Raw genomic sequence first — 20,787 nt, 5'->3', positions numbered from 1 at the left:
AGACGCCACCACTGCCCCTACTTTGCTTAGCAAGTCGGTGGTCCTGGAGGCGCTTAGGTTCTCAGCCAGGTCTTGTGGCGCCAAAACTCAGTTATAAGTGAAAACCAGCAAAACTCAAAAGGCCCAGCCAAAACCACTAGTTCTGTGCAGCAGATCTGTGTGAAAGACTCCATAAAAACTGGCTGGCTCTTTGATGTCATTGTAACTGCTGATAAGAGGTCACCAGTGTTTTTGGTCTTATCTTTCTTTATCAGTTATTTTATTGACGTTGGGGAGTTCTTGCAGTTATGGTCTCAATTACAGCTTTCTAAAGCCCAGTGGGTATTTATTTAAACGTTAATCCACGTTACACAGTGCCTTTAGAGGGGCCTAAATTTTGCCTTTTGATAGATTTGGCCAATGGATACTGCATAAGTTATATTAAGAGAAAGGTATAGTTTTCGGAGTAATTTCTTTTCCTGTGTGATTTTCCTTCTTCCTTCAAGAACATTCATAAACTATTGGAAAGAATAATAGTCTGTCACAAAGCTGGCAGCTTAACTCCCTGTACTGCATTTAACAGATTTGATTTATTATTTTGCTGAACAGTGTTTTATCCTTTTTCTCTCCTCGTCCTTTTTTTTTTTTTTCCTGCAGTGGTCAAAATAGCACCCCAGCCGTTTATATTTTTGCTCCTCAACGCTTGCAGGAAATTTTCCTAGTACAGCCTGTTGGATGGAAGATGTCATTAGTGGTTTTGATAACAGAAAGTGCAGCACGGGTTTTTTACTCAAGCAGAGCAGTGGCCTACTGTGTTAAAGGGTCTGAATTCTGCAGTTCTTGGAAGTTTATTTTGAAATGCCAGTTGGTATCAGTATCAGCAGTGCATTTCCCTAGATAACAACTGAATGGGAGGGAAGAATCTGAACTAGGAAGGAGGAAAGTAGTAAAATGTTAATGGGAAATGCTACTTGATGCTCACAGGCAAATGGAAAGGTGTGTAACATTAGAAGAAAAGAGCGTAGTACTAAAATATCTGAGGACATATTTACATAGATATTAACTAGCAACAAGTTTTATGATAGAGAGCATCATCTTAGCTTTTTTTTCCCCCAAAACTTTTGTCAGTTTTTAGAATATATTTTTTGTACTTCCATGTTATTAACAGGAACATGCATGTAACAGTTGCATGTAACAGTTTCTAATGGTTTCCTTTGTGTTCTCAAGAAATTTTTCTTCAGGAGCTGGATACATTCTTCCCTCTCTTAACGTGAAAGCGTACTAGGAAAGTTAGATCAATATCAACACTAGGGAAAGAAGAGCTGCACTGCTTACATACTAATTTTCTGTCTGACTCTGTGTCTGTGAGCCCCGGGGGGATTAATGCCATACAACTTTTTAGTCACTCAGAGCACTGTAGATGATCTGTGCTTCTTATTCTTTTTTCTTTTTTAATTGATCCCTCTTTAATCACTGTAGTGAAAACCGTTATAAAGACCCTTTAAATCATCTGATCCGTGTTTCATATAAGCAAATTTAAAATTCTGTAGATAAGATTTAGTACACTTTATATCTAAATGGCTTTGCATTAAAAGCACTCCATTAAAGCAGTTTAAAGCTAGTGGAGTACCATGCTGTTGGCATACAGTCTTACCATTGGTAGAGGTAGTTTTGTTTCGCCAATTGGAATTCCCAGCAAGACAACATCTAAATATGTCATTTTGTTTTCAGTGCCCTCTTTTTGCTTAAAATAATGCTTTGTGGTACTATTGGCTCGTGCTTCTGGAATAACTGCCGAGGCAGTATTGGGGTATTTCTCTCACAGGCTTTTCAGACCTGCTCCTTGCATCTGAGCAGCCTGCTTATTACGTGTTGTAACAATGATCAGCACTGCTCTTCTTGCATTTTCACAATGCACAATGTTTATTTTATAGTGTTTTCAGATAGTAAGGAAGAAGGTAACTGTTTAGTAGGGCTTTTTATTTGTTCATTTATATGTATGCAGTGAGGCATATACGTATTATATGTATCTCTGTGAGGCGTCTAGTGTACGTTAAGAGATGCAACTATTGTAGGAACTATGTTTAATTAAGTTTAACTGAATTTAACAAATACAGTAATTAATTCTCTATGCTAAAAGTAAATAGACAATATTAACCTTATACATAATTGTTTTTGAGATGTAAATGTGCTTGGATTTGATGTACTATTTTGATATATATCATGAGACTTGTGTGCTGCATATGGTGAAAAGTTATGTTGAAAAGGTGTTGGAAGCTAATCCTGTGTTTGAAATGTTTGAAAAAAGTGATTCCTATCTAAATTTAAAATATTTAATGAAAGAACATTTTTTATAAACAGATTATCCATTTGTTAAGTAGTTTCCTTACCCCCCACCAGAAAAAGAAAGGTTCCCCTAATATGTTGTTGTCTTTACAGTACTATTTATTGTTTAGTTCTGAAAAACCTGCATTACACACATTTGTCAATAGGTGAAAGCAATAAGTATATTTTAGGTCCAGTTCCAAATTGCCACTATAGCACGTGTATCACGTAACATGAATATTGCACTCGTACAGAGTACCGTACTGAATCACAGAACATTATTAATTAAACCCCAGTGGATACATAGCTTATTTATCCAAAAGCATAATGTTTCATTTAAAACATTAACGTGACTTGTGCAAAAGTTTTTAAAAATAATTGGATATTCTTCATAGAATATTCAATATTCTCATAGTTGCGTCAAAATACGTAATGCTATTTAGCTCCATCACAGGCCTCTTCTGTTGCATACAAAGCTACTACTCTCACCTTTTTTAAATCTTTGTGGTGCATTTCAAGAGGCTAGTGGCATCACTTTTCAAAAAAAAATGCAATCTTAGTATGAGGTTTACATTAGTTTGTGAACTGCCTTTTTATCTCTGCTTTGAATGTTTCAGAACAATTATTCATTAATGCAGCTTTTAAATGTAAATTTTGGGCTTTTTTGTGTTTTTTTTGCCTGTTGCATTCCAGATAGTTATTGAAAATCGGCTGTGTGCCTTGTGGAGCAGTGCATACTGCTTTTTCTTGTATTAAATCCTAAATATAAATTACTTTCACTTGTATTGAATCAATTTTCTCTTCTGTCATCTGGAGGAGTGCAGTCCAAGCTCTCTTGGCTGATGAAGCGAATGGTTGGTGTTAATTTTGCACATAGCTGTCCTGCCAGTAAAGCAGTAGGCTAGCATTTTTTCCCAGTGCCTTCCTTTATGTTTATTGTCTCTGTTTCTCCTTTCCCTGCCTGTCACTGCTCTCCAGCATTTATTTATTTTCTCACCTTTTCCCTGCATGCTAAAGTATGCATATCACTTTCATTATGAGTCGTGAAGGCCATACCAAGCAGGCTACCCTCTTCATGTCTGTGTAGAATTGCTTGTAATCCTAGGAAGTACTGCATATAGTAACTGAATTGCCCCCATGGGAGTAGAAGAATAAATAGAAAGTGTGAGGTTTTTTTCGATATCGCTTATATGTTTTCAGCTGGTTTTATATGGATGGAAAAAACACTTTTTCCAGGAGTCCGGAGAGCACCTTAATTTTCTTCGCGTGAATGGTAACCAGTGTGAGGAAAATAACTGGGTGAAACTGAAGATCTCCTTCTATAAATTGCAGGCAAAACAGAAGCTTAGCAGTAATTAGTATCTTCCCCTTCCTGTGTGGTTTGGTTTTCATTCCCCTACCAAGTGGTGCTAACACAACATGCCTGCTTGAGTCATAGCCAGAAAGTAGGGGAGGGGAAGGACATGGGATAAAAACCAAGTATGAAAGGATATCTCCAGCTGAACCAAATTCAGGCCCAGGTGTTGAAACGTAGATCAAAAGTTTGAAATACTCATTTTAGCAGCTATGAGATGTATGGGTGGTTATGGTGCTGTTTAGTTGAATTAGATTTGGTTTTAATCTGCCACACTCCTAGTCAAAGTTTGAGCCTAGATATCACTCTTTCTGTTGTATCTTGAGAGCACTTCCAGTAGCATAAAGAGCTATAGGGCAAAGCCTGTTACTGTAGTTTCTATCTTTGGCATTGCATATTTGCTAATCCACTGCTACGAGCATTAGTTTCTAAGGTATTATCTGAAATGGATTTGTGAAATCGTAGATGGAGTGTCAGTGAATGAAACGGAATAATTTTCCTTGTAGGAAATTCAAGCTTGGTAGTAGAGTAGTTATTAGAAATGGGTTGACTGTTCAGCCAAAAGGCTTGGATACTTGCAATGAAAAAAAGGAAGGAAAGTCAACATAAATTTCATGGTTATATTTTGTAAATTCTTGCACCCTTAGATTTTGGTGTTTTAGGAGTGGACACTAAGAAAAACAACTGCAGCATGTCAACTATTTTCTGGCAACTGGCCTTACAGAAGAAGGGCACCTTAAAAATGGGGGTGAGAATGTATTTTTATGTTTCAGCATGGGAAGAGTCAAATTTCAGAAGTGCAAGTGCATTCAGTTTGTGCCTGTTGTTGCTATTCATCTTGCTCTTGAGCACCACTGGAAGAGTCTGGCCCCATCCCCTTGACACCCTCCCTTCAGATACTTAAATGCATTGATCAGATCCCTTCTCTGTCTTCTCCAGACTGAGCAGGCCCAGCTCTCTCAGCCTTTCCTCATATGAGAGATGCTCCAGTCTGTTCATCATCTTAGCAGCCCTTCATTGGACTCACATCAGTGTATGTCCATGTCCCCTTGTACTGGGAAGCCCATTGCTGGACTCAGCACCCCAGAGGCAGCCTCACCGGGGCTGAGTAGAGGGGAGAACCGTCTTCCTAAGCCTGCTGGCAGTGCTTTTCCTAATGCAGGCCAGGAGCTGGTGGCCTTCTCTGCAGCAAGGCTTATGCTGGCTCAAGGCTTATGCTTGTCCACCAGGACCCCCAGGTCCTTCTCTGCAAGCTGCTCTCCAGGTGGTCATCTGCCTTTTGTGTGTGCTTTAGGAGATTACAAGGCTCTTACAATGTACCTGGCTAACGCTATCTGTATTTTACACTTTCCTATTATGAAATAGGAGGAAGGACAGGATAAGCCTTTATTTTCGATGTCTCATCATTATCTGATATCTGTGACTTTAAAAATCTGAAAGTGAATTTAAATTTGTATTCATTTAGCAATATTTCTTCAAGTTGCCAATAAAAAGCTCTAATTAAGTTCATGCTCTTATTACTGTGAAGAGATTAATGAACTTGAGCACTGAAACACAAAAATAGTTAAATCTACTTTAAACTAAGCTTGTAAGCTCTTTGAGGCATGAACAGTATTTGTATCATGTATAGAAGGGCTGGGTTTGGCATAAGCCTAGTGCAATACAGTCTGCCAAGAGCACAGAAAATAACAGAATCAGCAATAAATTTATCTTTTGTGCATCTGAAAGCATGTGATGGTATTATAAAAAATATTCACTATAGCAAATTTGGTTCTTTTAATGAATAATCACGTATGCCTCCATATTTCCCCCAGGCAAGATTTGCTCCACTTCATAATTACTAAAATACCTGGAAAAAAGCCTTCTAAAGGCCAAGAATTATATCTGTAATGGGTGGTGGTGATTATGGGTATGCCTATCGGGTATATTTTGGACAGACACGTGCTTGCTTCTCCCCTACTTTTGCTATGTTTAAAGTGACATTAAGCTGGTGCTGACAGGTCGCACTTGTTGGCATAGATGTGACACAGCAGGGGCTCAGTCACGTGGCTCTTCGCCATTTCAGAGTGCAGGCAGGAGCGAACGCGGGTCAGCCTGGAATACAACGTATAGAAATACCGTATGTGCCTGAATACGTTGTTAGTGCCCCTTTGGCCTGATTCTGCATCAGAGGAAGTTTCTTGAGCGAAAACATCCTGATGGCAGTTTCAGTCCGCATCCAACCTTTTGCCGCAGCCAACAAAAGCATTAAGGAGGTCAGCTGAGAAGGGAATCTCTGCTAATACAAATGCAAAATAAGGAGATTTAAAGAGAATGAAAATAAACTCAGAGTTAAAAATTGATTTGCTGACATTAAGATAGTTCTGGAACAGTATTCCTACCTGTAAAGCAGGGGGCAGAGAGGAAGTATAACACACAAATCTTAGCAGAGCCAAGCATATCTTTTAATTGCAAAAGAGTCATCTTTGTCTGTATAGTATATTTAATGACTTCTGTCAGTAGGTCAGTTTCTATTTTGAGAAAACTTCCATTATAAATCTTCAGAGATCTTACCTCTATGCCTACATGAACACGGTGGTGACCTTGTCCATTCTCTCACTCGTGAAGCATGCTTCTCACAGCACACCAACGGTGAGCTTTTAGGCAAGTCTAGCCAAAATACAGAGCAAGATCTAGCTAGGCAAAAAAGATATGGATTGTCTTTATGGCTGTTTCTCTTTTTGAGGCGGTCAAAAGCCAAATCAGAAGAACAATAACCCTGTATTTTTATTTGTCCTGCTTAGCTCTTTGAAAGACAGAGATGAAGAGCTGATGCTTGATTCCACAGTCAGTTCTCTCAGTTGCTTGTCTCTGCCTCCATGCTACCTTATCAGCTGTCCTGCTGTATGTGCATGCAAGGGAGCATGATAAACAGGATCCTGAGATTGCAGCGATTTAAGAAACCCTTTTTTTTTTTTTTTTTTTGACTCAGTTCTCTGGTAGCATTCACTACACAGCCCCCCACAGTAGAGAAAAAGCTGGAATAGTGAAACGGGAAAGAGCTGCTTTACTTGGCACTACCACTGAGAAAAACACCATCACATAAACGCCACTATTAGTAAGTGAGGGCCCTGCATAGAGGATGTGATAATGATTTCTTGATGCAGAAGTAATCTTCCTGCGTAATCTTAAAATAGCCTTATCCAGCCCTTCTCATGTGAAGTTGAGATTGACAAAGCAAAAACACAAGGTCTTCTTCCATCTGATTTTCAGACCTGGTAATCAAGTTCTGGCATTTACCTTGCCAAGTGAGAGAATAAATTCATGAAGTCTTGTTTTATTTATTACTGGCATGCATGGTCGTCTAGTTTACATCATGGAATAAGGTTACTGTGACAAGGTCATTCTAAGGAATTGTATTTCTTGCCTGTCCCAAGGTGGTAGATTGTGATAAAAGGATCCTCAGTGATTCAATGTCAATTCATTGTCTGCATATTCAGAGGCGATAAAATAAACTACCATGAGTTTGTTGAAACTAGAAACATTTTGACAATGGAACTTAAAACAATTTTAAACCCACTTGATTTGGGTTTCTGCACGAACTACAGATAATACAGGTTTGTCAAAATATTCACCCTGGCTTGTGATCCTTCCAAGTGAGTCTGTGCTGTCAGCTCTTTTCTCAGATTTATTGTGGGGATTGATGCATGCTTACTGTGTTCAGGTTGTATGACTAATGGTCCTTTTGGTTTTACCTGAGCTCTCTTATACAGTGATCTGTCAACACCATCCTTTACCTATCTCTCTTCTGAATTTCACTAAAAAAATTACTTTTCTTGAGTGAGAGATCACAGCTCTTTGTAGTGATAAGCTCACCAGATGTAAATTGAGTTGGTATATTAAACTGCTTTGCTGTTATCAAGAATACAAAGGTACTATTGTGAAAGATACAAAGATAAAATGCACATCTCAAGTCTAAACCTGTCGTGATACTGGGACTCCTCCTTGGACTTGTTTTTTTTCTCAAGTTATCCATCTGCATCAAATGTATTCAAACACTCCAAATGTCTTAGCAACTTCAGATGGGCACTGAAAAACAAAACAAACAAAAAAAAAACCTCACACAACAAATTTCAGATTTTTTCCTCCCTATGTGGAATTTCCACCTGCCTGCATCCAGGTTGGCAGAAATCAGCCGTGGATCAGAGCCGACTGTCAAAATCAACGCGTGTTAATAGTAGAGGTTGTAGAGCCTGAGTCCTGCAAGCCTGTGTGGAATTAAGGCTTTGTGGCTTAAGTGACTTCTTTTTAAAAGGTGACTTCAAAAATGTGCCATGGCTCATTTTGAGGCTCTTATATTTGCACTTAGAAATGTACTTGAAATTGTCAGCGTAGGGCTTGAAAATGGTTCCCATAGGGAATGTCGTTATGAATCACTGAAAAGTAAAGGAGTGAAACTGTGTAAGGTGTCAATGACAGCTGTGATTCATAGCTTCTGATGAAAGTAGTGAAGGACAGTTTTTGTGCAACTGTATACAGGCAGCATCTTTGCTATTTGTACAAAATACATTCCTAAAAACAATTTGCAGGCAGGGTTTAAGCTCTAAAGTGAATCAGAAGAGGGTCAGTTCTGAGGTTATTTTAATTATCCAAGGAGATGGGGTTTTTGTTTGTGAGTTGTTATTTTGCTCTTGTTCTGAGATTTTCTTTTTCTCCTTCAAAGCTTAATCCTTATGTTTCTGTAAATGTGACCCTTTTTTCTATCTGTTATTTTTCAGGGAAGTACTGTATTAGCTGCCTGTTGTCATCTTGGAATAGAAGCTGAGAAGCAGAAAACATGTTGGAAACAATTGGTAATATTTTTTAATATTTATCAGTCTATTTTTGTGACCAAATTAAGTGTGCATGATAGATTTAGGACATTGCTGTGCACAGCTGAAATTCATTCTGTCAAAAATAGCTACTGCGCTTAGAAATACATGATGTATTTTATTTTTGTATTTTATATTGAAAAACACAAAGATGTACCATCATTTGTTTAGTGTATTTAATATATAGCCTGTTGCCTTGATTTCATTTATTTAATTTTTAATAGAATGAAAACAGTTTGTATGAAGAAGACAATTTTTTTTTCCCCTCAGGATACCTCTGCCACTTCTTATTTACAGTTGCCTATAGCCACAATTCCTGCAACTGAATTTTAATGAAGGTTCTTTCACATTTGTAGCCCATTTCTTAATGGACAAGAATGTAATTTCCTTTGGCTTCAGTTTTGTGCTTTGCCTGTGACTTGCTGATTAATTCAGACGTGTTTGGGCTGGGATTTTTGTTCGGATCTGAACCTTTCAAGTTCTCTGTAGTTTGAGCAAAAGAGGGTGATACATTAAACTCCGTTACCTGCTTGTATGTGAGCGTTTCCAAACTGCTGCTAACTGGATACGAATATCACTACAGACACACATCGGGCCCTCCAGGCCGTGGAGCGCTTACAGGCAAAGCTTCGGGATCGAGGTGACGTTGCAAATGAGGAAAAGCTGAGCTTACTGAAATCAGTGCTGCAGAGTCCTCTCTTTAACCAGATTCTCAACCTTCAGACTTCCGTTCAGCAGCTGAGAGATCAGGTAGGAAAATGGCATCCCAGACGCAAGAGGAAAAATGATAAAAGCTGCAAAATATATGTCTCTCTTTACATGTTGAGTAGTGAAATTAAATAGCCTAAATTGGAGGGGTGATCCAAAGCTTCAGGGAGCCGAGGCAAAAATATTCCTTGACTTTGGTGGGATTTGCTGAAGCCCATAGTGTGTGTCTTTATGCATTTTTTTATGTACTCTTACTTATTGTTGTATGCAGTACGGAAGTGGCGATGTTGGGTATAGAGTTAACATATGACTATTTTTGCCCTTCAGAAAGAAGGAATGGACATATTTCAGATTCTATCTTAAGACTTTTCCACTAAGAACCTTTTACTGCTCTTCTGCATCTTACCCTTCTAAAAACGAGAATATACAAGGAAAGTTGTTCCTGTAACGTGGACTTTATAGGGAAATGAGAATTGTTTTTGTTTTGTTTCGTTTTTTAAATAAATAAGTGATTAAAGACAAGCAAGAGCTCCTACTGGGAGCACTATATCCCTTCTCTTGCTTGGGATATAGAGTATTACTTTTCTGCGTGTCCTCAAAGAGACTAAGAAAACGAGTATCTTTGTTTTAAAGATTCAGTTATTGCTGTTATTTTATTTTCTTGTCATCAGAGTAAGAACATGAATATAAAAAGTAGTTCAGCAATTGAATTAGGACTAGACCGTGCATCTGACTCTGCAAACAGCTCTTGCAAGATGGGTAGCGCCGTGTCTGGTATGCCGAAGTGGGAGGAAGCAGCCCCTGCAGTCTGACCTTGCCATCCACCTGGAGTTGCATCTGGTCTTTGACAGAACTGCCACTGGTGAAAAGTCCTGGCATTCTTAAGGCTATTACAGCAGAAAACTGCAATCTGGCTCTTTGTTGTTTTATGCTGATCATCTTGATGCTATTTTACACAGGCACACTGAAAAGTACACTGAAAGAGTGTTTACAGTTCCATACGTTACCCTATTTTTCAAATTTTGAATGTTTGGTATGTGGAGACTAGGTTACTTGAAGTGATTGGAGTGATTAAAAAATTCTAGGGAAAAAGCTGTTTTTTGAAGTTCATTGTACTACGTGAGAAAGAGAGTCTAAAGCTGACCTCCAAAATTTACAGTGAATTATGTGGTTTATTGTTCTGGGAACACGTCCTCAGAAGTGAAGGTGTGCCTGAAGCTTTACCAAGAACTTTCTGAAAATGCAAATTCAGTTCTCAGTACTAGACATTAACTGTGAAGTTAAAGGATGCTTCTCTCCTTAAAAACTAAGTAAACTGAACTAGTAAAATGAAGCAACTACACTGATAGCAGAGACAGGTAATTTGAAAAAGCAGATCAAAAGTTCACCTGTCCTGTCCATTCATCAACTGTCCTGTCCATTCATGTTTATCTGTGCAGTAACTTTAGGGATCTGTGCTTGTTGGATGATATATATTCAGTCTGGCTACCGTAGGAAATATTTGCATGTGAATTTCCTCATGTGAATTTCCTTCTTGATAAGTGCTAATATAAACACTTGCACATGCAAATCTATGTATTCTGCTGTTAGATTTGGGTCAGCCCTTTAGTAAGGAGCCCATAGCATCTCTGTAGAACCATTTCTTCCCTGGAATTTAGACTACAACATGAGATTTTCTGTCTCCCCTTTGCTTTACATGAGTGTTTATAAAGCACACTATTGAAACAGGACAAGGAAGAAAGCAAGAAAATAGGCAGGAAATAAGAAAATAGGTTAAAGAAATTAAATTTTTTTGCATTTTCAGAGGCTCAGTTTTGTTCAAGGCCACTCTTTAGTTTTCTCTTTTTGGTTGGTTTGTAAGCATTATGCTTTTGAAACTCTTAAATTAGTGGTTGGTGAAAATTGTAAGGCACGTGGATGGTGATCCAGCTTTTTGGCCAAGCTCCGTCAAACTGAGGAAGGAGGCAGATTGTTTCCCAAGCGTTTAGAGCTGCAGCTCTGTTTGGGTCATGATGTCAAACGGTGCTGAACTGTGCAGTGGGTAGGCATTACGGGGTAATACTCAATGAAGGCTAAGGCAGCCAAATTTATTTTGACATTTCACAGTGAGTTGGACTGAAAGTTGTAGTGAGGTCTCTTTCTTCTCAGAGTTAAGTGTAAGTGACAGTTTAATAAGCTTTTCAGTAGTTTTTAAATGTTTGTGAGTTTTTAAAGAGCAGTAAGACTCTTGCAAGCTCAGGAGAGGGCCATCTTTTAGGGAAGAATTGACTGGAAGAGAAGATAGGAGCAGAGGAGCAATAGTTACAATTTATTTCTAAGTCAAACAGATTTGTTCCAGGCATCAAAACAGAAGTAGGTCACTAAATGAGATGTGCTTGTGGGTTTGTAGCGGCCCTATCAATAAATCTGAGGGCAGGAGATGCCATGTGGAGAGGAGCCATATATAGACAGCATAGAGATGATAGCAAGAACTACATCTTCTGTTTATGCAACGAGTCTGGAAAATCAGCTGAGAAATCTTGTAATTGTCTGCTGTCTTTTCCTAGCACAAAGCAGGATGTAAGTGTCTAGTTTTCACATACAAATAACTGTTTGCAGTCTTGTGACAAACAGTGCCTTATTTTAGGTTCTAAAATACTAGACTGCCTGTTTTTTTTTTTTCCTACAGATAAGTGATCTTTTAAGCACCAAATGAAGATCTGAGAAAGACTGTATTTCTCCATAAATGGTGGTGTTTTGGCATGTGCTCTCCAGTTTCCTTAAAGCTTCTGTGGGTTGACTGGCAATTGATCCCTTTCATTGTTGGTGTGTGCTTACCAGTTGGAACCTCCTGAGTTTGCATTTCTGTTATGCACAGTGGTGAGGTCCTACTGGTATGTTGCTTCATCTGAACGTTGATGAGGCATGCTGACTTTTCAGTTGATGCTTTGGTGCCTATTTATAGATGCTTTAAAGACTTTTTCTGAAATAAGCGAACAGGATTTATTTGCGCTGCAGTCTGCCGTTGCAAAGTTAAGAATTTGAGTAGGAAAAGTCTAGTTCATGAACGTATTAAATGGGTGATTTTTTTGAGAATTACTATCGTGACTTTACCAGTCACTTGAACTGAGGAGCACCAAAGTAACCAAATATTTTTTCTCCCTCTTAATATCCTTATTCGTCAATAAATGTTTGTTTTCTGATGCTGAAAGGAGTAAGCTCAGTGTTTGAAGGTAAGAGAGTGACAGAAAGTAAAAATAGAAATTATGATATTTTGAACCTTTTAAATATCTAATTAATGTTTTTTTTCCCAGACCAAATATAGCAAACAAAGTAATATTTAGGCGGGAGTGGCAATCCTTCTCTGTGTCTTATTCCCTTTCCTTTTTGTCTCTCCCTTGTCCAGCTCCTCCTCCCTCCTCCGCTCAGCTCAGGGCTCTACCAAAACAAAAAAATCCTTTCCTTGGCTGGGCTACATTCCTCAGATTTTTTTCCTTGCAAGTTTGACCCTAGTTTTTTCTACACAATGCAGGAATGGAAAAGCACCCTCCCTGCAGTGCAGCTACATGCTGGATTACACGTGATAGCTGGGTACTCAGCACTGCAAAGCAAATTTAGGAAAGACATGAAATGGAGAAACTATAGCTTTCAGATTGTCTGCGAACAGTCCTGTAGCTCAGTGACTTGCACAAATAAGTAAGATCCTTTCGTTATTATTTTGAATGCCTTTCTACAAGAACATTATCTGTTCTGTCATTAATAAAGTAAATAAAATATTTCACATGCTTATTTAAAAAAAAAAAAAAAAGCTAATTTGGGATCTGCTTTGTAGACCCAGGGACGGAGCCTGTTCTCCGAGCAGTGAAGGCGCAGTTACCAGAAACACTTTGGAAGAGTACCAGGGAGTGGAGTGTCTCGTGAATAGCTGCTGCTTGGGGAAACGCGGGAGGCGACGGAGATTTCAGTACTGAACTTGCAGTGTTTTTTGTCTGTGCTGCTTTCTCCGTAAAAGAGGAGTTTAGGGGGAGGGGAAGGGAGCCTTCTGCAAAGGGACTTTTCAGAGAATTCCTCACTCTCCACCTCCCCCTGCAGGATTTTCATGATGACCGAGTTATGCTTTATTACTTTTGTTACTGTTCTTATTGCTGTTGACCTTTTTGTTACTCAACACGCTCAAATATCGGATGAAATACTGCCTCATGTGGCATGTGATCTTAGGGGGCAGGGACTCAAAGCCCAAAATGCAGAAATGCTAAGAATTTGTTCTTTTGAACACTGAGACCTAAAATGCTAATTCTTTTCCTTTAAATGCCGCAGACATGGGTGGAATAGTTTCTTTTTTATTAAAAACACCTTAAACAACTACATGTAAGCAGTATTTGATTGCATTTAGCAGCTGTGTGTCTGTAGCGTAAGTTTTATCATGCTCTGTGGTATCAGTGAATTTTCTTTTTGTCTAATGGCAAATTATATCAATATTGCAGCTGTTACATGCAGTAAAGAGAAAGCCAATCAAGGCAAATTAGCATAAGCCAAACTGTAGAAGAAAACAATATTCTTTCATGCAGTACTTACATAATCACAGTGCTATAAAGCTATTTCATGATGAAATTATAGTGATTTTATTATTACCAAGTAGTACAATTTATATGTTATGAAATATGTTTTTTGCAACACAAGAGCATCATCTTTCTAAGATTTCCACTTGTGGTTTATTTTTCCCTCTAGAATGACCTGTACCATTGTGATTAGCAATAATGCATACCAATTCTTCTCAGCTTTTTCATGCTCGGAACCTATATTTGGGGTTGGGAGGGGTGGTGAAGACAAAGAAGAGAGAGGTCATGACCTTTCCATTTCCTGTTCATCTGGGAATTCTGAGCTTCTGCCTTTGGGTTCATCATAAATGTCATTATAAAATAGCAATATTTTGAAAGTATACATTTGGGAAGAAAAGGGGAGATTAATTCTGAAATATGTGGTTTTTGCGCACACAGATAGACAACACTTTATTCTTTTTACAGTTTAGTGTTTTTTCTTAAGAGTTTTGATCACAATTCAGAAGCCATTTCATGTGAGGTAGAATTTCTGTATTAAGCATGCTCCAGCGAGCATGTAGCGCTCTTGCTTAAAAAACAGATATAATCCAAAAGAAGTGCCACTATCAATTATTATAGGAGACTTACTATTTCACACTGCATTCTAGATATGCTGTAGTCAGAGTTTTATTACAAATTTGAGGGGAAGCTTTTTAAAGGTCTGATTAAAATGCTGTACGTTGGAGAGGGCCTTTTCCTATTGTGCGTAGTGTGCAGCATTTCTTTTCAGTGACATTTCAACTGACACGCAAACAAAAACCATCCAGTCTTTTCAGAATGATAGAATTAATTATTAGTTTTAGAAAATATGTCTTGCAAAAATCTGAGTAACCTCCATCATAACACTGATTTTGAAAGCCAGAGGAATGCAAGAGGTCAGTCACTTCCCAAACCTTTGCAGTAAAGTAAAAGTGTGCAGGAGGGATGGAGTGTCAGGCTGATGAGCTGGGAGCTGTATTGCCGGTTTCAGCAACATTTGGTCTGTGGAAGCATACGATGTAAAACTAAGATACAAATATTAGGCCTAGCTCCTGTTCTGTTTTAAGATGAGGATGTGAAAGCTGTCTACCAGATAGGCAAGTATAAATTACCAAGGAAGATTTCAGGTACCAAATTAAAATATAATGAACGCTGTGCATTTTAGAACTCCTGCAAACTTATCTGAAAAACAGAATGGTGATATGCAGCACCTGTTAAGGTGGACGTTCATGTGTCCGTCATGGCTGGCCCTGCTCTTTGAACATTGCAAACAGTGAAATGAACTGCCTAAAACAATCCCCAGTTAAGCAATACTAGCAGAACATTCACTGAACTTTACACGAAGACGTTGAGAGAGCTCCTCTATATACTGAAGGCTGTGCTGTATAAGGTATTGGGTGGTATAAGGAGAATGGTAGAGTCAGAGGGACCATATAATATAATTCATATTGAAAGGAACTTGTGCTCAGTGGGCTTTTATTTTTGACAAAGAGCACCTTTTTTTTCTTTCTTATTTGTGCCATATGAGAGGAAATAAGAGAGGGTGTTTGTGCTACATCTGTATGAGAGGAAAACCAATAGCATGATGTAAATACCATTTACACCATTCATACCATTTGAAACATTTTATGTTTTAGGATTATTGTGGCTTGCTTGATCTAGTTTTTTGTGTAGTGCATGATTTTCCTAGAGTTGCATCTTGCTCCCTGTACCTTCCTGTGTAAAGGGTTATTCTACATACAGCAAAGGCAAGGCCGTTTTAGTCAGAGAGAGGTTTTGCAGACTGGAGCTGTATGTTTGTTAGCTGTCCCCACATCTTTTGGTAACACAGAAAATTTTCAGTGGAATTCATGAGGAGAGGTGGAGTTTCTTTTGTAAGGGAAGTAGACTATGGGGTAGGAATAGCAGTTCCACAGCTTCAGACAGTTTCTGTGCCTTAAAATTCTGATTTTATCCTTTTTTTTTTCTTTCTGCCTCCAAGGCTCGCTCTTGTATGGCTCTTTCTTGTGTAAAGTAGAGAGGTTTTAGCTTTATGCATATAGTCCTAAATTTCACTGTAAGTATTATTTTAAGATTTTCTTTCTTTTCCTTCTTTCATCTTAGAAGGTGACTACACACTGCATTCAGAAGTGGGGGGAGGTTGTGCACGCTTGGGTTTTATGGGACTATCAAAGAAAAAGCCAGTGACCCTTCCCCTTCTGCCTCCTGAACAGTGAAACCTTAGGAGGTCCTTGCCATGCCGGAAGGTCCCAAGACAGTGACGCTCTGCTCAGAGTGCCACCAAAAGAAAATGAAGGCATTTCATATATTTTAATGTATGGATTTTATGCAGATAGGAAAACATGCTATAGCATGGCCTTTATTAGCTTCAAATCCGTGCATACAGTGTAAAGGGAAGGGTAGAAGTTGGTTATTTTTACAAATAATAATCTTGGACACAAACTGAAATAGAGGAAATTCCATTTAAGTAGGCCTGGCCCCAAATGACTGTGGTCTTGGGCAACCTGCTGTAGATGTCCCTGCTTGAGCAGGGGTGGGACTGGGTCTCCAGAGGGGCCTGCCGACCTCAGCGACTGTGATCATGTGAACTGTGGAACAAAGCTTACACTACCTTTACCCAATGGGCCTGCTGAAGTGACTGTGCATGGTTAAAGAAAGTGTGACATGCCTATTTTATGTATTATAACTCATTTGAAACATTACCCAGGTGATTCCTCAGGAATATGAACAACAGAACAAGATTGCTGCGTATTTGAAATCACGGAGATCAAAATATGCTATTTTTTCCTCTTTCCAGGTTTAGTAGCTGAGCGAGGCTAAGTGCTACTGTGTATTGAATTCTTCTCTTTCTAATTTGTTTTGTTTTAGACAATTTGTAAAATAGGTTTTCACCTGTTAATTGGGGTACTTCCCAGGCAGATATTAAAAAAAAAAAAAAGACATTTATTTTATTCGGTTTTCATAAAGCACCCAGACTGAGAAAGAATTGTGTGAACACAATAGTGACTTTTTCATGGCAGCAGTTTTAGCAGAATGATAGGATTAATTTAACAGAAGTGATATATTTAAGAAGTTGAAACTGATGCAGTAGTCACTTAAAAAAGAATGGAATTTAGAAAGTAATTTAATAATATACTTATGGATTTCGAATATTTTTTGTTCCTTTTTGAAATTTAAAAATAAGAGTTTGAGGAAAGAGAATTCCTATCTTTTGTACTGCAGAACAGAAAGCTGGAATTTTTGCACTGCAGAACTATTAAAAGTATCTGGAGCCACACTGGTGTAGTCTTAATTGAAATTGGCGTGCCATGCAAGTATGAAACAGATTAGTGTGGAGTGAAATAGTTCTTATTGGTAGTCAACAAGCAAGTGGGACAACAGATGGAGGCTTCTGCTTCTCCTGAGCTTTATTCATTTGCATAAAGCAGCGACTCCATTCTCCCACTCCCAGCCACTCCATCAGCAGAGACCTGGTTGGAAATGGGCAGATAACTGTGGCTGAGCAGGTTGGAGAATTTTTCTTATTTTATTTTCTGCTGTGAGAAAAGGCTGTCTGTCTAAAAGTAGGGTTATGATTTTCAAATCAGCCTGGTGATTTTAGACCTGTTTAGTGGTTTTTAACTCTTGAGCTCATGTAGCGATTCACAGTGGCAGCCTTAGAGTACAGTGGTGCAGAAACTCTGATCAGTGAAATTTTAATGGGCCCTTTGTTTCCACAGAATTGGTGAAGTTCCTCCAATAGCCGTACCCTTTAGTCTTTGTAAAATAATTAGTAAATTTATCTTTAAAGATCCGGGGTCTGTTGAAACAGCTTGCTCAGGTTTGATGACCGCTGCTATAGATTAGAGTACTTCAGGCTGCTATGCTAATATGAACAAAAGAATTCTAGATGCAGAGAACGTTTTATGTGCAGAGCACAATTTTACATTATTTCCATCAATTTGTTTCATATATTATGCTGATAATTTGAAACTTTACATTGAATATAAATATATAAAAAGTCCTTTTCAAAATTTATAATATTGAGATAATAAATATTTTTAACAAACAATCGGCTAACCGTAATGTTGTGTGATCAGTAAGATGAGTTTGTCTGTGGTTATAGATCTATGCTATTGTCGATCTTTTTCAGGTAAATATTACACCTTCCATACATACCACTATTGAGTTCCCCCAGCTTCTCCATCATGGTGTGAGTGTGGGTTCTTCAGCGCATAATGAGTCGTATTTATTGGCTCAGCAGAACGGCAGCCCAGCTAGCGTGCTGGAAGCCTCGATGAGATCCATCACGCCTCAGATTAATGGGAAGTCCTCTAGCGATGACTTTGAGCAACTAATCAGAAATATGTCCCAGGTAACTGTGTCTTCTGGTAACCATGAAGCATGAATCACTGTTTATCTGATAGACTGAAATGCGTGTCTGCTTCTTTTAAGGGAACTGAGTTATTCAACAAACCTCAACTCTTTTGCTGCGTGAAACAAAATTAGCCTTTTAATTTGAGGAATAATTGTTGAAGGAGAAAACAGTCTTGGAAAAATAGCCTTGACATTGTCACTGCGTAATTAGTGTCCTTAGCTGGGCCTCTCAGGTTTGCATGCCATGGGCAGTATGCATCCTTCCACGTTCATGTGTAGGACAGCTGTCCCGCGTGAGGGGACCGTTTGTCATAGCATGCTCTTGAATGCATAACTAATAGAAACCTTGTTTTGATAAATGATTTCAAATAAGATGGAAAATTCCTTTTTGGCCTTATTGTGCGTTATTTTGTAATCTCATAAGTATTTCCTGTGGTAGGCGAAAATTGTTTAGAAGTCCCTTCAGTTTTTGGGGCTGACTTTAGCCCAGTGTGTATTCCAGCAGTTTTCTAGTTAACGTGTAAAAGGTATGGGGAGTCTTCCGTTCTCTCAGAAAGCCTTCTACACAGTCCTGTCTTTTCTCTCTTTCTGAGATTCATCCTGCTGTTTCTAGTTCTGCTTCAGAACCGTGCTGTACCCTCTAAAATTTTGTGGACATACGAATCCTGCTTTAGTCACTAGTGAACTCAAACTTTGCGTGGGAAGCTGTTTTTCCTAATCTTCCCTTCTTCTGGGCTGTAATAATTTTTATTTCTCAAATCTTTCATATATTTTCAGCTTCTGTATCATAGTGAGAAGTCAGAACTGAACAACTGTGTTTCAGTTATTAGGTTACTTAGCCTTCTGCAGCTGTAGCAGTCAAATTAAAACTCTTTCACCAAGTTGTCTACTACGCTTTAATGCTGCTTTTCAACATTTTTAATATTTGTACCCTTTTCTTTCTTCCACTGAACAGGGTCGTCTTGTTGAGACCATTGAGCTTATTAAACCTTTTAGCGGTGGTCTGGGCTTCAGTGTTGTGGGCCTGAAGAGTGAAAACAGGGGAGAACTAGGAATATTTGTTCAGGAAATCCAGGAGGGAAGTGTGGCACATAGGTAAGGTTACTCCTGCAGAGTTTTACTGTACCAAGCATTAAAATGACACTGTAATTTTGTTGTTGCTTTTATGGCACAAGGACATGTTATCTTTTATTCTAAGCCATGCATTCTAGCAGATTTAAAATTATTTGTTACTACAAATAATAGAGAAGCATATGATCTGTGCCTAATTTTTCCTCAGATGTTCTTCTGTGGTATCTTATGGTATCTCCCCTTCAACGGGGGAAACAGTTAAGTTGCAGTTATGTGTATGGTTTTTAAAACTAAAAATATAGGTTTTGATGCCTTTGATTACACTTTATTTAAAACAATTAATCATGTTGGTGGGGTACAGTGCCACTGAGCAGGTGTCAGAAAGGGTGCTTTTAAGTCAAGCAATACTTGACCTAAAGTCCTTGGACTTTTAAAAAAAGCTGATGTTACCAGAACCTCAGCAATAATAATAGTTTCCTGAAAGTACCTTTTCGACTTTAATCCTGATCCCACAAGTCCTGTTGAAAAAAAAAAAAAAAAAGATTTCTGCTCTAAGAACAGCCTGAAGCAACAAGCAAACTCAGTGATGAGCGGTAGCAGTATTGGTCCATCGTAGACAAATGGTTGCATTGCCGTACAGTGTATGACTGCGCACGAATTTCCTGACCAAGCTCCTGGTGGCTGTTAGAGCTCGCTTGTGGTGTCGTGCAGGAGCTGAGGCATTGTCTCCATGCTGTTTCTCTCTGTGTGGTAGGGAACAGTTTTCTGATGACTAATGACCTGAATGTTGATATTTTAAGAGTGCAGAGTGTGACCTACAGAGTTAACTCAGTTAAAAAGTGGCTTGCTATATGTCCTTACAATATATTCTAATTTGCCTAAAATGCCCTTTCATTTCTTGGGTTTTTATTCTCCCTCCAATGGTTTTTGCTTTTGCTTCTCTTATTCCATGGAAAGCATATTGATAGATACCCATCTATATGTACATTGAGGCATATCTATACCAAATCAGGTCCTGATTCGTTGTCGAGAGCAGAACTATTCAACAAGTGCTATAGGCTGCATCAGTAATAAGTCCAGAGCAATAACAAATGTAGAGCACTAGGAAAAAATCATTCAAATTTGTAAGCAAAACATTACAGCTTGAAGCTAGATACCGTTTTTCCTGAATGCTGTTGAATATTTTGGCTTCTGTACTGTAGGTGCACACAAAAGCTGGGATAATAGGCATCATTATTTTTGTTGCTGGCCTTTGTTTCATTGAACATTGCTGCGTAGGGATTCTGAAGATGTGACCGCCAGAGTCTTTGCTTGTTTGTTGTAGAAGTGATGGAAGCAGGGGAGAAGACAGAGGGAAGCTCATCTGTGTGGGCTTCATACAGTTCCTTTGAAGCAGGTCTGGGGAAAGGCTCAGTATGTGATTTCACAATAATATTTCCTTTATCAGATAGTGAATAATTGTTTTATAATTTATTCAGCTTTTTTTTTTTTAATTTAGAAGAGAGGTTTTTTTTTTTTTTTGGATGCGATGAAAACCAAAATTAGTTTCCCTAACGTCCTGATGAAAGTGTGTTCCACTCTGTGGTTT

At 38.5% G+C, this 20,787-nt stretch overlaps 1 protein-coding gene across 41 annotated transcripts in view; it reads left to right on the top strand.

Annotated features, from left to right (window-relative positions):
- MPDZ (multiple PDZ domain crumbs cell polarity complex component) overlaps positions 1-20,787 on the top strand; it is a 101,520-nt gene that overhangs the window by 1,203 nt on the left and 79,530 nt on the right. For 37 of the 41 annotated variants that reach the window (XM_068926848.1, XM_068926884.1, XM_068926882.1 and 34 more), the window contains exons 2-5: positions 8,416-8,490; positions 9,092-9,258; positions 17,905-18,126; positions 19,084-19,223. In XM_068926848.1, coding sequence (XP_068782949.1) covers positions 8,475-8,490; positions 9,092-9,258; positions 17,905-18,126; positions 19,084-19,223 — 545 coding nt within the window. In that variant the 5' untranslated portion in view covers positions 8,416-8,474. The remainder of the gene's footprint in view (positions 1-8,415; positions 8,491-9,091; positions 9,259-17,904; positions 18,127-19,083; positions 19,224-20,787) is intronic. The other 4 variants (XM_068926879.1, XM_068926855.1, XM_068926883.1 and 1 more) reach the window with 2 other exon arrangements.

Source organism: Struthio camelus, chromosome Z (assembly GCF_040807025.1).
Source record: "Struthio camelus isolate bStrCam1 chromosome Z, bStrCam1.hap1, whole genome shotgun sequence".
Lineage (NCBI taxonomy): Eukaryota > Metazoa > Chordata > Aves > Struthioniformes > Struthionidae > Struthio > Struthio camelus.
Note: the sequence above shows the minus strand (reverse complement) of the source record. Positions and strands in the feature narration are given on the sequence as shown.